Below are 17,885 nucleotides of genomic sequence, written 5' to 3'. Positions count from 1 at the left end.
TGTTCCTGGGCCTTTTTAAAGGGCCCTGGGCTGTGCCCTTAGCCTCCACCGCTGCTGCTGCGCGTTGGGAGGGGGGATGACCCGGGAGCATGCTAGCTCCGCGCTGCTCTGCCTCTCCCTGCCGCCGCCGCGTTGGGGCCGATGTTCCTGGGCCTTTTTAAAGGGCCCTGGGCTGTGCCCTTAGCCTCCGCCGCCGCTGCTGCGCGTTGGGAGGGGGGATGACCCGGGAGCGTGCTAGCTCCGCGCTGCTCTGCCTGTCCCTGCCGCCGCCGCCGCCGCCTTGCACAGCATGGTTCTACATTTTGTCTAAGAAAAGGGAGAAAGCACCAATACAAAACAGTTTTCCTGAGAATGAGTTCCTTCTCATTCTCTCTGACTTCTTATTATGCAGAAGGGAAAGCAAAACACTCAGGGGCTTTTATTGAGGAGATGGTTAAAATGCCTCTCTTCCAGTAATGCTCCTAAGATCAAACTAACATCCAAGTCCTCAGCAACACCACATCTGCATTTCAATAAAAAAGAAAATGGGAGAACCAGCCATGGATTTCCTCCATGATGTGATTTCTCTCTAACTCAATATTGCTCACACTCCTAAAGCGCTTAAGTATTTATACCATCATCTTCAGATTATTTTGTCCAAACTCCCAAGTGTGAGAATAGAGTCAAGTCCTATGTAACATATTTGGGTGGAGTGGGGGAATCCAAATAATAATAATCCTAATAAATTAAAACACAGCGAACATGATCCAACCAATTTGAAGAAATTTCAGACTTCGCTAATTGTCAATGGGATGCTTTTAAACATTTTATTGTTGAAATCAGTAGCCCAAGACTGGGACAAAACAGATTTTCTGTACCATCTACCGGTATGTTAAACTAATCACTAAGGATTTTTCTGCATTGCAGTGTTTATACCGATGTTACTGTCATAGCTTACCTGAAAGAATCTTGGGTTTTTCTGGTGTGATGAGTGTGCAACAGTTTTGTGGAATACTCCTTACAAATACAAATTCCAGGATTTTCTAGGGTTGGAAGTTGATTTTTTCATGTCTTTGAAAATAAATCCTGAATGCTTTTTCATACCTATGTAGAAGAAATACACAGTACAATCATGTACATGCAGTTACCTTTGTGATTACTCAGAAGTAAATCCCATTTGGATTCAGTAAGTAGATACAGACCTCAACTGCTATCTAATAGGTCTTGCCTAGATAACTTTGCGACTTTATACTTTTGACTTTTTGGCAGTTAATAAAATATACTACAAATGTCGTATATCATAGGTTCGTTGCCTTCCTGTGTGAAATAAAAACTAGTACTAATTTAATGGATAAAAAAGGAATGGGGATCTTTTGCTTGTCTTATTTGTCATCTTTCCTCTTATTTAGTAACATGATTCTAAATTACTGTTATGAAAGGTTGGAGAAAATAGCTACAGTCAGACATAATCCAAGAATGTGCTGTGCAAGCTTCACTCCACAGCTCTGTCAATGCCCTTTAATTCGTCTATTATTCCAAACTTGGCTGCTTGCTCTTGACTGATGACGTTTTCACTCTCTGGTGGTGAACTGTGAATGGGTTACTTATGAAAAGTGCCAGACTGGTAATCCTGGTAATATGAAGTTATTGATTCAGTCATGTACAGAATAGACAGCAATTTTGGAAGCTTAATATACTGTCCCACAAAATAACGTGAGGATGACAGATAGTTTCCGTAGTATGCTTTTATCAAGAGTATAAAACAATTTTTTTTGCCTTGAGGATTGCAATGTCAGCTGGGGATCCCTGCATGGTACATGTTCACATACTTACTTTTTGGAGTTGGGCAAAAACTTCAGCCTTAGCTTCATCTTAACATTCCTACATAAAATAATTAGGTTATAAGGGAGTTACATGACTGTAGGAGAAGACAGCCAAAGTCTCCTTTACCCCAACCCAATCCCAATCAGTACTGTTTGTTTATATACCACTATTATTCACTGAGGGAGGAGATGGCTTAAGTGTCCCTTCTCGATGTTGCTGTCTCTGTGCCACCAGTAGTGAAATAGAAGCACCAATTAAAAATACTTGAAGATCATTGGGAAAGTGGGGTATTTGACAATGTTTGGCATTAGCCTTCATGGGGCTCCATGCTTTCCACATTCCATTGGTTGGGAACACAGTGTGAGGTTTTAGCTAACAGTTGAGTTGTTTCAAGTTTAGCAATATAGAATACTAGACTGCTGAGACCTATCTGAATCCAGTTGTCTGAATTCAGTTTTTAAGAAAGCTATAAAGCCAGACTGCAGCTTCACATTTTTTTATTAGACTGTCCAGTTAGGAAGTTGCATTTACCTTGTATACTATTCTATAAATCAACCTCATGCATATGCAGAGGGCAGGTTTTGAGGCCAAAATTATGGATTTTGTTATCGCCCATGGATAAGTGAAGAATAAACTTAGAGGCGTGTAACAAAGGATGGAAAGGACAAAGCAAAGGATAATAATGACAAAAAATTTACCAATTCCAGCAGGCATTATTGTTTGTGTTCACCCTAAAGGCTGGATGGATGAAAAAGGAACTACAGTAAATGGTTGCTGTGCAATATGGTGGTAGATGATCAGGTGTAGGCAGGGCTAAGAAAAATATACACATGTCAAAAAGAATGTAAAGGCAATAATTAAGTTACAGAATTAACTCTAATCAAGAGAAGAACTACCCCCTTCTTTGAGTAGAGTGGAGAAAAGCGAGAGCTTAGTTTGTCCTGGGAGAATCTAAGAGAAATACTAACCCCATCTATTCTTGGATCTCCTTTTTGGGGAAGCACCACAGAGCCACTATTTTCCTGCCCAGACATTAAAAAAAGCCAGAAGCATTACCATGGTGGAGTGAGTAGAAGGAATTAGTGTTTCTTTGAGGCGCGTTACACACGGCCATAAGGGACATCCTTAGGACGTCCCATTCCAGATGCCCCATACCCTATTACAGACAGAGTCCGTAACAAATGGCAGCGGCCGTTCCACACGGCCACCGCCGTTTTGACATAGCGGACACTCTGCGTCCACACGTCGCAGCCCGGAAGTGACGCCGCGAGTGCGCGCTTTGGCACTTGCAGCATCTCTTCCGGGTTGCCAGAAGGAGAGCGATTTTCACGCTCCTTCTTTGCAGCGCGGAGGAGTCGCGTGGTTTGGCTGCTGCGACTCCTCCGCACTGCAAACGGCAGCGGCCCGAGACCTCCCCTTTTGGGCGGCCTGTAACAGGCCGTAGGTTCTCCATTTTGCCACTCCTCTCAGAGAAGAGGTGGTTCTTTTTTTGATAAAAGCTAAGTCACAGTACTCCCATTAACCTGTGGATAAGTTGCCACAGGTTTTATGGATTTTTTTAAACTAAAATTTCTAGAGGTATACATGAGTATATATTGTACCTTGTATTTCACCGTGTTTAATTACTGATTTACTGATAGGTTGCTTGTTTGGCTGTGTATGTGTGTCTGTGTGTTTTAGCCATATGGGGATTTTTGAAATTCATAAAATGCTAACATGAATAAAAACAGTTTACTATGTCTTAGTTTTGCTTTAGTTTGTTTCAAAAAATTAAAAATTTTAAAAATTGATGTATTTAAACATTATTTTCTACAGTGAGGAGCTCCGAAAAGAAGTGCGTCAGCTGAAACGTGAATTACTTGCAGCAAAGCAAAAGAGGGAAGAAAATGTCACAAAACCAAAAGAAAGTAACAATGAAGGTAAGCCATGAAATAAGGTAACATGTGTTTGCACTTGTACACCAGTGCAATGCAATAATTTTCTCAGGAGGGCAGGGTGCCAAATATCCTCAAGATATACAAAAATCTAGTCCATTGTTTGCTCATGAAAAAAAACCTTGAACATCAGCCAGTTATTATCACTTATTTAACTTTTCCTTAATAGTTTGCTGATTAAATTTATGGTAAAATACTTTTCTCTGAAAAGGTTCTAGAGATTTTGTCCCTTGCACAAAGTCTTACTGATTGCTGGCTATTTATTTTGCAGAACAGGAGCAAATGGGATCAAATGAAAATTGAGTCTTCTCCAATCTGTATAGCATTTCCTGTCTGGTTTTATGATATATCCTGGGTTGCATTTCTTTACTTCTCTTTTAAAATGGTAGCTTATTGTAACCAAAAAAAAACAAAAACAAAAAAAAAGGCACACACAAGTAATATTAAGTTGGAGGACTATAACATGTAAATTATGCTGAATGTAAGGACTATCAGTTTAATTTCTAAAATAGCCCATTGAAAAATTAGCTTGCACATTAAAGCAACGTCCAACTTTTTATTTTTCGTTTTTCATTATTTCAAGATTAGTTGTGCTTGTGATTTTATCCAGTAAGTGGCTTTATAGAATCTAGCTACTCTTCATAATAAGTTCATTATAAAGTCTAGATCAACAGTCTCAACATATTCTGGTATTTACCTTTGGTCAGGATCAATACAATATCCTGGAAGTTTGTAAATCTTTCCAGATTTCTGGAAAGTTATTTTATTTTATTTTACAAAATTAAAAAATTAAGAATATATATGCATTGAATAAAGTAACTTAAATTCCCAGGAAATACTGGGAATGTTAATAAGTTGATTTCTGAGGACTGAGGTATATTGCTAGATTATTTTACTGTAATTCACTATTAAATTAACATATCGCCCTTGCTGAAGCAGTAGTAAAGATCCAAATCTCTATTTGTTATATTCTTCATGTCTTTGAGCACAGTTCTAGCTGGTGAAGATGGACAAGGACCAACTGAGCCAACCTTAGACCAGATTAATCCTTTGCAATATCCAACACCCTCAGTTTAGGCTGTTGGAAATTACTTAGGGTATTTTTGTCCAGACAGCCAGTGTGGTGTAGTGGTTTGGGTGTTGGACTAGGACTCTGGAGACCAGGCTTCAAATTCCTTTTCTGCCACAGAAACCCACTGGGTGACCCTAGGCAAGTCACAGTCTATCAGTTTCAGAGGAAGGCAGTAGTAAACCCCTTCCTTATAAGTCTTGCCAAGAAACCCCCATGATAGAGTCTGCCATAAGTCAGAAACAACTCAAAGGAACACTGCAGCAAACAAATTTTTGTCCATAGTTAATCTTTGTGGCTGTGTCTCTGGGCTGGGACAGGTTTGGATCTGAACTGCTGCAGCCATTGAAGTATCTCACCCCTTCATGGCTTTTATGATGGCAAATCCTAACAAGCAGAGAAGTTGTACCAGCAGACCGTTCTGATGACAGATCTGTGTTACCTAGATTTTATAGGTTAGGTTTGTGTCATTAAATTGTGATAAAGAGCAGTACTCATGAATTATTTTGGAATGGCTTAGAAACAGCATTATTTCCCTTCATATTGGGCTGGTTCTGATGTAGTCATCACAGCTTAATAAACTTGGATTTGGGCCATGCAGTTTCCCTTCAAACCTCTTCTCACCACCTGTACTGTTTTTATCCTGGTTAGTTTACACTAAGGTTAGATTTCAGCCTTAAAAATGTACTTCATTTTCTAAATTAAAACCTTGAGATCTGCTAAACAGAAGCAGATGCAAAATGTGACATGGGGAGCTAGCTCTAGGTCATTTAGAATTAAGATAGAAGTGCCTCTGAGCACATGTCTAGTTCAAGAATTTGTGTTCAGGATCAAAACTGATGCCTTAATTGTTTCCCACACATGTCTGCTCCTGGGTTCACTCCAACTTTCTGTGCCTCAGCAATCTAGTTTAGATGGTGGGGAAACTTTCTTGTTAAGCTGTTTATAGTGAGAAATTTCAGACCAGATCATCACAAGCTCTACCAGTAGATACCAATCTATTTTCTGCTCACCCTTCCTTTAAACCCAGTTTCCTATTTACTCCTAAACCAGGAAACTGTGGTTGATTTTACTAACCAGCATATGAAACTGGAATCAAAGCATAGTATCAGTGCCTATAGCTTTTGGTATGCACTTAGACTCTTTAGTAGAGAACAAAGTCCTCCTATAATGATGGCTGTTACAGGAGCTGGAAATCTTTAACAACTGCTTTTTCATTTGTTGCATTTTATTTTGTTTGACCACTGGGCTAAGTCTCATGCTTCAGCTGCTCCAGGATCTTCTGCTGCTTTAGCAACACAAGATATAATTTTCAAGCCTCTTTCAATCTTTCTTTTGTAATCCTGCTGCCAAACCAGGCTTTAAAAATGCATTAAAATACCTCGGGCTCTGCAGTGCCAAAAGCTTGCAAAAGTCAAACCTCATAAACCCAATTTAAACAGTAGGCTTATTCCCAATGTTATATACCATCTGTAATAAAAACAAGAAAGAGCCTTGTGGCACATTAAAGACTAACACATGTATTTTGTGTCATAAGTTTCTGAGGGCTAGAGCCATCTTTTTCAGTTGCATTAGTGATAAGCGTCCTAAGAAAAGAAAAAAGATGCTTGGTCCTGCAGAATCAACATAATGGTAGTATTCACTCATAACAGTAAATTGACATTTTTCTTTGATTGTGTACAACCTCTGTGCTTGTACATATACCGTGTTCATACCCTCTTTGCTATTCCTTTAAGGTACTCTCCAGTAAAACAAATCAAGAAAGAATAGTTTATTGGGACATCCAAATATAGGATCCTGGCCTGTGGCTCCTAAATAAGCCAATATTATTAAGATGACTTTAAAGCAGCTTTTGTTGTTGGGTTACAAATCTTGGCTTGTTTTAAAGGGGGAATCTTTAATGCTACGTTAGGATGTCATTTATGGGCCATTGCTACCTACTTTTTTAAATCTGTGCAAAGGAAGGAGCCAAGTGCAAAAACAGGCTGTGAGTCCCTCATGTTCATTGATCACAGTAAGCCTGAATAAATCACAATCTTGGCTTATTGTTACTTGCGAATGTGGTTGCTCCCTATTATGTAGTTGCCTGACAGTAACAACAGAGTATCTCATGCTGTAGAGCAGGGGTAGGCAACCTGCGGCCCGGCGAGGCCTTGGGACCGGCCCCAGCCCGGTCCTGCCGCCGATTGCCGCCAGGGCCTTTGGCGTCTCGCGCGAGGGGCATGGTGGGGCAATTGTCTATAGAAGCCTCAGAAACATGCATTTATCTTAACATTTTTTAAAAATCAGCAAATTTTTTCGCATGTCTGCCATTTTTTATTTAAAAAGTGCCCTCCATTTGAAAATTTTGTCCTACATTTGTCCTGGCTTATTTATTTATTTAATTTTTTTTAAAAAAAATTATTTAATTATTTATTTTTTGGCTTCGGCCCCCTAGTTGTCTGAGGGACAGCAACCCAGCCCCTGGCTCAAAAGGGTTGCCTACCCCTGCTGTAGAGTGCCAAAAAAGAAAGGGGTGGTGGTGTTTCCAGCAATTGCAAAAGCCGTGGTGTCCACTGAGTCTAGGAGAGATGAAAAGGAATAGTTAGGTGAATGTGAGTAACACTCATGAGACTTCAGTCTCGGAAATTGAAGTAGGAGTCTGGAAAGTACTAATGTGAGTTACCTGACAAATAAAACAAGGTAGAGGAATGACCACGTTGGAGCTGAGTAACTACAGATCCAGGCAAAAAATGTAGGGAGTACTAGGACCAGTGAGTCTTGAGTTTGTGGCGGGCACTAGCTTTTGGTACATCAAAAGCTACTTGTTTTTCCCAGTGGTTTGTTTTTAACTGCTTTCAATTTGATTGATAATTTAATTATATTTTAACTTTTGTACAATGTGATTTTTGTAGCTACCTCTGTTTACTTTTGTAGGCCTCCTTGGGTTCCAGATTGGGAAAAAGGCAGGAGGAGGTAGAAGAAATAATGACCTGTCTTGAATGCATATTTCAACTAAGAAATGTGCACATTTCAAATTATGCAATCTGACATTCAGAGGCTTGCCCTATTTTGCCATTAAAGAACAGTAGTGAGGCCATCCTCCCCACCCAGAGTTACCTTGAAGTAATTTCCAACTTACAGTGACCCTAAGGCAAACCTATCATGGATTTTTCGTGGCAAGATTTCTTCAGAGGGAGTTTACCTTTGCCTTCTTCTAAGGCTGAGAGGGTGTAACTTGCCCATAGTCATCCAGTGGGTTTTCATGGCCAAGTGGGGATTTGAACCCTGGTCTCCAGAGTTGTAGTCCAGCACCACACTGGCTCTTCCAATCCAGAATAGTTTACCACAATAGCCTGAAAGTCCTGATTGGTTTACCATGTTCTGGATTGATTGGTTTGTTCATTTTCTTCACACCTTTTCTCTAAATTATATTGCTCAATCTTCCTCCTATTTTGTGAATTTAAATATTTAACTGAAAGTGTCATGCAGCAAACCTAAACCCTATACACATGTAGGTTTAGGTAAATGCTAATCTGCTTTAGAAAGATAAAGTGTCAGTTCCTTTCTGGTGCATTATCAAAACAATGCCTCACTTGTGAATTGTCAAAATATAGGCTAGAAGGAGCAACCTGAGCTTTGGAAATAAAGAGAGGATTAAAAACAGTGGTTATTTGAGATAACACCTGAGGCAATATAGAAGTCACATTCAATCATTTAAAAGTTTCCAAGTTACATTTTAAGGGAGAATTACATAAATAACAGTGCCATGTTACCATATAAAGACGCCTGTCAATAGTTATTTGTATTGTGGCTTTTAAAAATGAATGTTATTATCAAACTGAAAAAAAGGATTAATTTGAAAGCTAAAAAGATAATGTATTATTATTATAGTTTAATTCTATAGCGCTGTAAATGTACACAGCGCTATACATACAAATGATCAGATGAATAAAAATAAAACCTGCCAATGGCATACAATCTACAAAATACATATAAAACAATAGGTAATAATATAAATGCATAAGATTGTCATTACCTACCCAGTATAGAAGATTAAGAGGCATGGTGGTTTGCATGTTGGACTATTGACTCTGGAGACCAGGGTTCAATTCCCAGCTTAGCCATGAAACCCTTGGGCAAGTCACATGCTCTCAGCCTCAGAGGAAGGCAGTGGCAAACCTCCTCTGAATAAATCTCACCCAAGAAAAACCCATGATAGGTCCACCTTAGGGTAGCCATAAGTCAAACACGAAGGCACACAACACACACACAATCCCTGATAACAAGATGATATTGGCCTAGATTTAGGAGTGGGTATCAGGTCTTGCTGCTGTCAACTAGCAGTGAGATGAAGATAATTACAGTAGGAACCTGGTTTTCAAACCCTGCTCAGTCATAAAACATATTAAGCAGAGTTATACAGTTATAAAGATTAGATCAGTCACCTTTTCTCAGCCTAATCTTTATAACTGCATTATGTTGAAGATAAAATGGGATTTGGGGTGGGTATGGAGGAGCATATAACCATGCTGGTTTCCTTTTAGAAACATAAAACTGTAATCAGTTATTCACTTTGAACATGAAGACAGTCTGTAGTTAGAAAGAGGTAATTGCAAAGCCAATTTGTCTTAGATGATCAGACTTGATGGGAAAGCATGGCATGGAAATATTTGCAAGCATCAAATAGGTTATCAGTGATTGACTCTGGCCTTCTACTATTGTATGAAAGAGTCTTACTTGTTGTTCTGCATGCTTACACTAGAGTTTTTCTTTGGCCAGAGTTGTTGTTTGCCTTCACATCATTTCCAACTTATGGTGACCCTAAAGCAAACCTAGCACAGGGTTTTCTTGGCATGATTTGTTCAGAGAGGGTTTGCCTTTGTCTTCCTCTGGGACTAAGAGAGTGTGACTTGTCCAAGGCCACCCAGCTGGTTTCCATGGCCATGTGGGGATTCAAACCCTGGTTTATAGAGTTCTAGATCAACGCTCAAACCACTACGTTCTGCTGGACCTCAGTACTCCAAATAAATCTCTACTTGACATGTTTTAGATTTCAGTTCCATAGCTTGTTGCATACTAGAGTAAATAAAGTGTTTTTCAGCTGTAGAAAGGTCAGACAGGTTTAAGATAGGAACTGCCTCATTCCCTATCGCTTTTAGAACTCTTTAGTAAACTGTTTTGTTGTTGATGTTATATTTATTTCTATTGCACATTTCCCCAGTTCAGGACTTAAAGCAGTTTGCAACAAATCAAAAAACTTATTGTTAAAAATCCACATGATAACAAAAGTTAAAACGAGATTGAACAATCAAAAAATTAAAACCAGATTAAAACAAATATCATTAAAATGCACACACATAGCAGCCCAACAAACCGTTGAAACAACATGCAAGCACTCTTAAGATGTTTTTAAAAGTCCAAGTTGATTTTGTCCTACCATCATTAATGCAAAAAAGATGGAAGGTAGAAACATTTTCTCTTTTTCCTCGTCACATTTATATATTAAAATATTTGTATGTCAGCTTTCTTCTAAATGAGGCAACATTTGCTGGCCACTAGTTATAAAGTTACATGGCAGACAGTAGTGTATTGGAGTATAACAGCAATGTAATTAGTCAATAAATTCAAAATAGATAGGTGTTTGAGTCTTCAAATACTATCAAATACATTGGCAACTTTAGTGGTATAGTTTGCTTTTTCATGCTGTCCTGTTTTGGCACAGAATTGTTTTGGTTTTTGTGTGCTACTTTTGGAGGATCTATCAAACAGCATGACCATCTTGATTATCTTTTAACAATCTTAATAGGGTTTGTTCTTTCTAGTTATGTAGTTTTATGACTGTATATTCTTACACACCTTGTTGGCTCATTTATTCTGAGTTTTATGTATCTTGAGATCAAAACATCCTCTGATATTTACCTTGAAACTACCTGTGGCAGTAGCTTTTCCAGCAACCGTTTTCCGCGTTGTGTTATTTCTTCCTTCTTGTAAAGAAAGACAATACCCCGAGGCCAACAATTTCACATTCTACTTGTAAAAAAGGACTGGCATTTTTCCAAGAGCTGTCAACACTGTCCCATCAGATTACTATAGAACGGGATGTGTATGTGAGGAAACCAAGTGCTGGAAGGAAGATCCAAATCATTGTTCCATATTCATTGCCAGCATACGTGTTCATGCCACTGCTCTGTTGTCATGTTTGACCCACCTTAATCCTAGCAACAGTGGTCTTCCTATCAAATGTGTGTGTGTGTGCTGCATGGAAAATTGTTTCCCTTTTGGTCCCTGAGACTATGAAGAGGCAGCATAAATGCTGCTCTTACTGTTTTAGAATCTCCCCAAACTCTGAGGTGACAAGGTTTAGAAAGTCCATTCCTTTTGAGTTTAGACAAGAGGAAGCAACCAACAGATCTGTCTTAGTGGAGGCATGTTTTGATATAGAACCCCGCCTAACTAGACATATCATCTTTGTTCCCAAGACCTTTTCTAGTTAGATAAGACTTTGGTTAATTGTTACACCTGTTTCTGGATTCAGCTGGTTATTGTCCTGTTCCTTTTGTTGCTCCAAAGTTGGTTTGTTTTTTATTGCCCCTTAGGTATTATATCTTTAAATGCTGATCATAACCATCTCAAGAGTCCTTATAGTAAGCAAGATACACGGTCTTAAAACTCTTGCTTCCTAACTGAATGTGTTCAATTTCAGATGTTATATTTTATTTGTGTATGTTTATATACATATTTAGTGTAGCTGACATCCAATTAAGTACAGTACTTACGAGAGCCTAAGATGTTACTTTTGGGATTCACATTTACACTGATTAACGACCATTTCCATCCAGGCAGTATTCTAGTTGAAGACTGTTTTAGACACTGTAAATCAGGATGTTGGGAAATTACAATCTATAGTGATCCCCAAATTGTAGGACATATTTATAGAAGCAGTTGCAGTAAGACTCCAAGGGGTCTCTCTGGCGGCCTGTTCTCAATGTACTCCACGACCAGCTGTCTGCTACAGATGTCATTTTCCAGCGCTCCAGTCTTCAGCGCCTCGGAAACTCTTCAGTTGGGACACACTGAGAAATGACAGTTGGCGTGATACATGAGATGTAGCTACAGCATTAGGGCTCAGTCATCATAGGGCTAAAACACACTGCAGAAATAAACCAATTTGAGACCACTTTAACTGCCCTGGATCAGTGCTAAAGAATTCTGGGCATTGTAGTTTATTGTGGCATCAGATCTCTCTGACAGAGAAGGCTAAATGTCTCGCAAAACTACATAATTCTCAAGGCTTCTACCCAAGAATTCCCTAGCATAGAGTCACGGCAGTTAAAGCATGGATTACTTCTGCAGTGTACTTGGCAGGATCCTGGCCTGTATTAATATATTGACTTTACTTAAAATATAAGACACTGTTTGCTTCTTTCCCCCTGTTTTTAAGCTCAAAACAGCCATATGAGGTGGGGAAGTGATAATGGTGGTTGGTCAAAAGTCACAAAATAGGTTTAATTTGTTCCCAGGTCTCTCCAGTGACACTCTAACCACAAAATCACACAGACTGTCATAAAAAAGTATATTCATAATAATAATAATAATAATAATAATAATAATAATAATAGATTTTATTTTTATCCCGCTTTTCCGCGATGATCAAAGCGGCATGCAGATTAAAATTTCAACATAAAAATACATACATATCGATAAAAACAATGTAAAAAATATCACATTAAAAGCTATTACACAGCCAGCTTGGTTGAATTGATCCAAAACATTGTGAAAATCGTTACACAATAGGGGGAGAGGGCATAATATCACATCTCATGGGGGGGGAAGCTTGGTGAAAGAAAAAGGTCTTAAGGTTCTTTCTGAAAAGGTCCAGGGAGGTGGTGGAACGGAGCTCCTCGGGAAGGTTGTTCCATATTTTTGGGGCCGAGATGGAAAAGGCCCTTTGCAAGGTCGCCGCATATTGCGCAGTTGGGACCTTCAGCAGATTCTTCCCAGCTGACCTGAGTGTGCAGGGCAAATTATATGGGGAGAAGCGGTCCTCCAAGTACTCTGGGCCCAAACCATTTAGGGCTTTATAGGTAATTACCTATACTTGTACTTGTACTGGGCCCGGAAGCGAATAGGCAGCCAATGGAGATCTTTCAAGATAGGTTTTATATGGTCTGCCCTGGAACATCCAGCAACCAATCTCGCAGCCTTGTTCTGCACTAATTGAAGCTTCCGGGTTTGGTACAAGGGTTGCCCCATGTAGAGTGCATTACAGAAATCCAATCAAGAGGTTACCAGAGCATGTACTACAGTTTCAAGGTCCCCCCGGTCCAGGCAGGGTCGCAGCTGGCATATCAGCCGAAGCTGATAACAAGCGCCTCTGACCGTCACATCCACCTGAGATGTCAGTTGGAGCAATGAGTCCAGAAGCACTCCCAAGCTGCGAACTGAGTCCTTCAGGGGGAGTGTGACTCCATTCAGGACAGGTGGACAAATTTCACTACCCGGGCCTAGGGAACCTATCACTAGTACTTCCGTTTTCTCTGGATTCAGGCTGAGTTTGTTTTCCCTCATTCAGCCCATTACCGACTCCAAGCAGGCATTTAGAGGAGAGATGCCATCCCTAGTCACTGCATTAGTCACAGACACAGAGAAGCAAATCTGGGTGTCATCAGTGTACTGATAACACCGCGCCCCGTGTCTCCGGATGATCTCTCCCAGCGGTTTCATGTAAATGTTAAATAACATGGGGGACAAAATAGCTCCTTGAGGGACACCAGATGTAAGTTCCCTCTTATTGGAGCAGACGTCCCCCAGCTGCACCATCTGGAATCTACCCGAGAGGTAGGAACGGAACTACTGGAGCGCAGTGCCCCCGATACCTAACTCCCTCAGGCATTCCAGAAGGATACCATGCTCAATGGTATGGAAAGCCGCTGAGATGTCCAAAAGCACTAACAAGGACACGCTTCCCCTGTCCATGCCCAGATGGAGATCATCGACTAAGGCGACCATGGCAGTCTCACCACCATAGCCCGCCCGTAAGCCAGTTTGAAATGGGTCAAGAAAATCTGTTTATCGCTTGGAGTTGGAAGGCAACTGCTCTCTCGATCACCTTTCCCAAAAAAGGCAGCAGCGACACAGGCCGATAGTTGTTATGTATCAGGGGGTCTAAGGAGGGCTTTTTAAGCAGAGGTTTAACAACTGCTAATTTCAGGCTAGATGGAAACCGCCCCTCGCTAAAAGATGTATTAATTATGCGGTGCAACATAGATGTTACTGCAGTTCCCCCCTGAGCTGCCAGCCATGAGGGGCAGGGATCGAGAGAGCATGTAGTCTTCCTAATGCTTCCAAGAATCTTGTCCACTTCCTCGGAACTCACAAACTCAAAGTGATCCAGTTTAACAGAGTTCACAGAAGCTCTGGACACCTCTCTTGTAGGTTCTGAAGAAATACTGGCGTCGAGATCAGCCCTTATCCGAGAGATTTTACCCGCAAAGAAGTTGTTAAATTTGTCGCAGCAGGCTTTAGATGGCTCTAAAATGGGGTTCAGGGAGGGGGGCAGTTGTGTTAGCTCCCTCACTACCCTGAACAGCTCTGCTGGACGCGACTCCACGGACGCAATACGTACAGCATAAAATGAATGTTTAGCTGCACTTATTGCCACTCCGTAAGTCTTCAAAAGAGACTCAAGGAGTGCCTTGTCGGCTAAGTGCTGATGTCTTCGCCAGTTGCGCTCTAGTTGTTGCACGGCCCGCTTCCTTTCCCTGAGATCTTCCGTATACCAGGGTTGCTTGTTGGAAGCAGGCCGGAAAGGACGTTTGAGAGCGATACTGTATATAGCCCTGGAGAGATCTTTATCCCAGATGTTAGTCAGGGCATCAACAGAATCGCCGTCAGTACCAACCATATACCCCTCTAGGGCAGGGGTAGGCAACCCTTTTGAGCCGGGGGCCGGGTTGCTGTCCCTCAGACAACTGGGGGGGCCGAAGCCAAAAAATAAATAATTAAATAATTGTTTAAAAATTAAATAAATACATAAACCAGGACAAATGTAGGACAAAATTTTCAAATGGAGGGCACTTTTTAAATGAAAAATGGAGGACATGCGAAAAAATGTGCTGATTTTTAAAAAAATGTTAATATAAATGCATGTTTCTGAGACTTCTTTAGACAATTGCCCTCCTTGCCCCTGCGCGCGAGACACCAAAGGCCCCAGCGGCAATCGGCGGCAGGACCGGGCTGGGGCCGGTCCCAAGGCCTCGCTGCACCGCCTCCGGCCCGCAGGCCACAGGTTGCCTACCCCTGCTCTAGGGCTTCTTGGAACCTTTTGGGTTCCATCAGCCTTCGAGGGTGGACCATCCTAGTAGGTCCTCCACCCCCAGGAGGGATATGGGTAGAAGCCTTGAGCCGAGCCTCAACCAGAAAACGGTCCGTCCATGATAGGGCAGAGATATTGCATACCTCTGCCCATGGAGTGCCCATGTCCGTACTAAAGACGACATCGAGTGTGTTACCAGCACAATGCGTGGGCCCTGAGACCAGTTTGGGACAGGCCCATGGCAGTCATGGTAGCCATGAACTCCCGAACTTAGCTTAGGAATATGCTTAGGAATCATCAACATACTCCAAATTTTACATGCTATGTCATTTTGTATTGTTTTCCTTGTTTTAATAACAGGTGTTTTACAAATTTGTTACATTACTACAACATCAAAACAAAATCCAGATAGGAGTGGATTTAAACATTATGTTAAATAAGCCTCCTTTACAATTGCAGTTGTCCATTTCACTGCTTGCTGCTTGAGGCATTTCCTTCTACAGAGACCCCATTCAAAGCAGTAGAGCAATACAGAATACTTGTACAGTAGTATGTAATAGTCTTTCAAACCTAACATGTTAATTTATAATACGTTTTAAAAAAAATTATTGTTTGAATTTCTTAAAGTGGTTTATTTGACTTGTATGCTGCTCTGAGAAATATTTCAATAAATAAATATTTTGCATTGTAGAAGTATTTAAGGGCATTTCTGTGTTTGTTATTCAAGCAAACATGGTTCTGGTACCACTGAGAACTGGATCTTTACTGGAACTGATCATATGTAGTATTTTTTGGACTGGAGTCCCCTTAAGTATGGTTGCAGAGGAATCAGAATAGCTGCTTGGACTGATCTTATCATGCAGATATAGACTGTTGGGAACATTGAATGAAATTGGATCTTTTCCAGTGTCCTATCATCACCCAATCCAACCTAATTTATTACATTTATTTGAGTTAAGTTTTGTAAACAAAACATCAAAAGCATGCCAGGTTAATTTTGTGTGACCTTTGTAAAAATCTGAAATGTTTCTACAGTAGCCAAAAGTATTTGAACTAAAATGTTTTATGAGAGGGATGGAGTTCAGTAAAAAGTACATTTTGGGGAGTTTAAGTGTTATATATAGGGAAATTTAAAGCTTTATTTGGAAATGATTTTGATTAGAATATCTTCCAATATTTTAAGGCATGGCAACTTAATGTGTTTCCCTTACAGTATTTTACTTAGATTTTAAACATATGCTTTATAGATGCAGCTAGGGTTTAAAATCCAATGTTTCATTCCTATATCACTTTGCAAAAAGGAGGCCATACGTCAAAGGAATGTGTTAGTGTAGCAATAAATGCTAACGTGCACCATCCACCATAGTTAGAGCATAGAGCAAGTCTCTGATTCAAAGCAGAGCAGAGGTTTGCCAGAAAAAAAGTTTGTATCACCAAAACGGAGAACAGCAATTTTCTTAAAAGTGGCACATTCTCATTTATGTGTGCAGATAAGTGTGTCTGCATTTGTGCATTCAAGACGCCTGTCTACTTATGGTGACCCCATGAATTTCCTAGGGTTTTCTTAGGCAGTGAATACTCAGACCAGTTCCTTCTTTTGAAATATAGCCTACAGCACCTGATATTCATTGGTGGTTTCATCCAAGTAGTAACCAGGGCTGACCCTGCTTAGCTTCCAAGATCAGATGGAATCTGGTACCTTTAGAATATTTAGGACTTGTGTGAAGTTCCCAATCCACAATTATAATAGGATGTGGAGATCAGAATGAGCAAGCAGACAGTTTGCTTGTTCACAATCACTTTCATGGTGAGTTTTATTCTCTTTTTAAATGAAAACTATTTTTTAGATGTCTGTGTATATAAAAATAGTGGTTGTCATTTAAAAAGAATTGGGATGAATTTGTTTGGGGGGAGGAATTGTTACCATGCAAGCTGTCTGCCTGGTCAATCTAATCTCCAGATATTGATGTAATTGTGGATCAGGAACTTCCAAGTTCCCTGCTTATAGTTCTTTATCTCTAAACTGGACTTGGGCCAGGTAGTCAGTCCAGTTCAAGTCAATAGGCAATGCCTTTCATTAGAGAACTATCTTTCAAATAGAGGACATACCACAAGGTTTGAAATTTTGAAGGAATGTTCATTAAATAACATGTGCAGCTGATATATAGTAATTGTATTAGAAATTACAATTATATTATACTATTATGTATATACACACACACACACACACACACACTATAAAATTATATTATAATTGTATTAGAAAATAAAGATGGATTCTCGAAAAGGATTGAGTCAATACAGTGGACTCTTCCCATCCATGGAGTTTGGTTCTCTGCCTGCCACAGATGGAAAAAAATGCAGATAGTCAAGCCCCAATGAGAAGCGGCATGCATGCATCACCATTTTCCCCAGATACCATTTTCCTCCAGATACTTCAGCTTTCTTTTTAGACTACAGTGCATATCAGTTAAAACTCTGTAAATAAGAACAAGAAGTGAATGAATGTGTGTTTCTCCCTTTTTCTATTTGATACAATCTACTTTCTCTCCAAAGACCTGTCAGCCTTAAGACTTATGCCATCCTTTTTTTTAAAAAAAAAAATGACATCAGGGTTCAGTATAGATTTACTAATCTAAAACCCTAGTACTTTGCCTTTTCCCTATAATTATCTTTCGTTTGATCTTCTGTTATTGTCATTCTGTGCTTCAGGTCTGTGTGCTCTTTAATTGCAAAACACTATGCCTGACAGTTCCTTCTCTGTTTTGTAAACTACATAGCA

At 40.1% G+C, this 17,885-nt stretch overlaps 1 protein-coding gene across 1 annotated transcript in view; it reads left to right on the top strand.

Annotated features, from left to right (window-relative positions):
* CWC27 (CWC27 spliceosome associated cyclophilin) overlaps nt 1–17,885 on the top strand; it is a 160,512-nt gene that overhangs the window by 101,901 nt on the left and 40,726 nt on the right. Inside the window, exon 11 of the mRNA XM_042452243.1 lies at nt 3,619–3,722. Coding sequence (XP_042308177.1) covers nt 3,619–3,722 — 104 coding nt within the window. The remainder of the gene's footprint in view (nt 1–3,618; nt 3,723–17,885) is intronic.

This window comes from Sceloporus undulatus, chromosome 2, assembly GCF_019175285.1.
Source record: "Sceloporus undulatus isolate JIND9_A2432 ecotype Alabama chromosome 2, SceUnd_v1.1, whole genome shotgun sequence".
Lineage (NCBI taxonomy): Eukaryota > Metazoa > Chordata > Lepidosauria > Squamata > Phrynosomatidae > Sceloporus > Sceloporus undulatus.
This window is presented reverse-complemented; position numbering and strand designations above follow the sequence as displayed.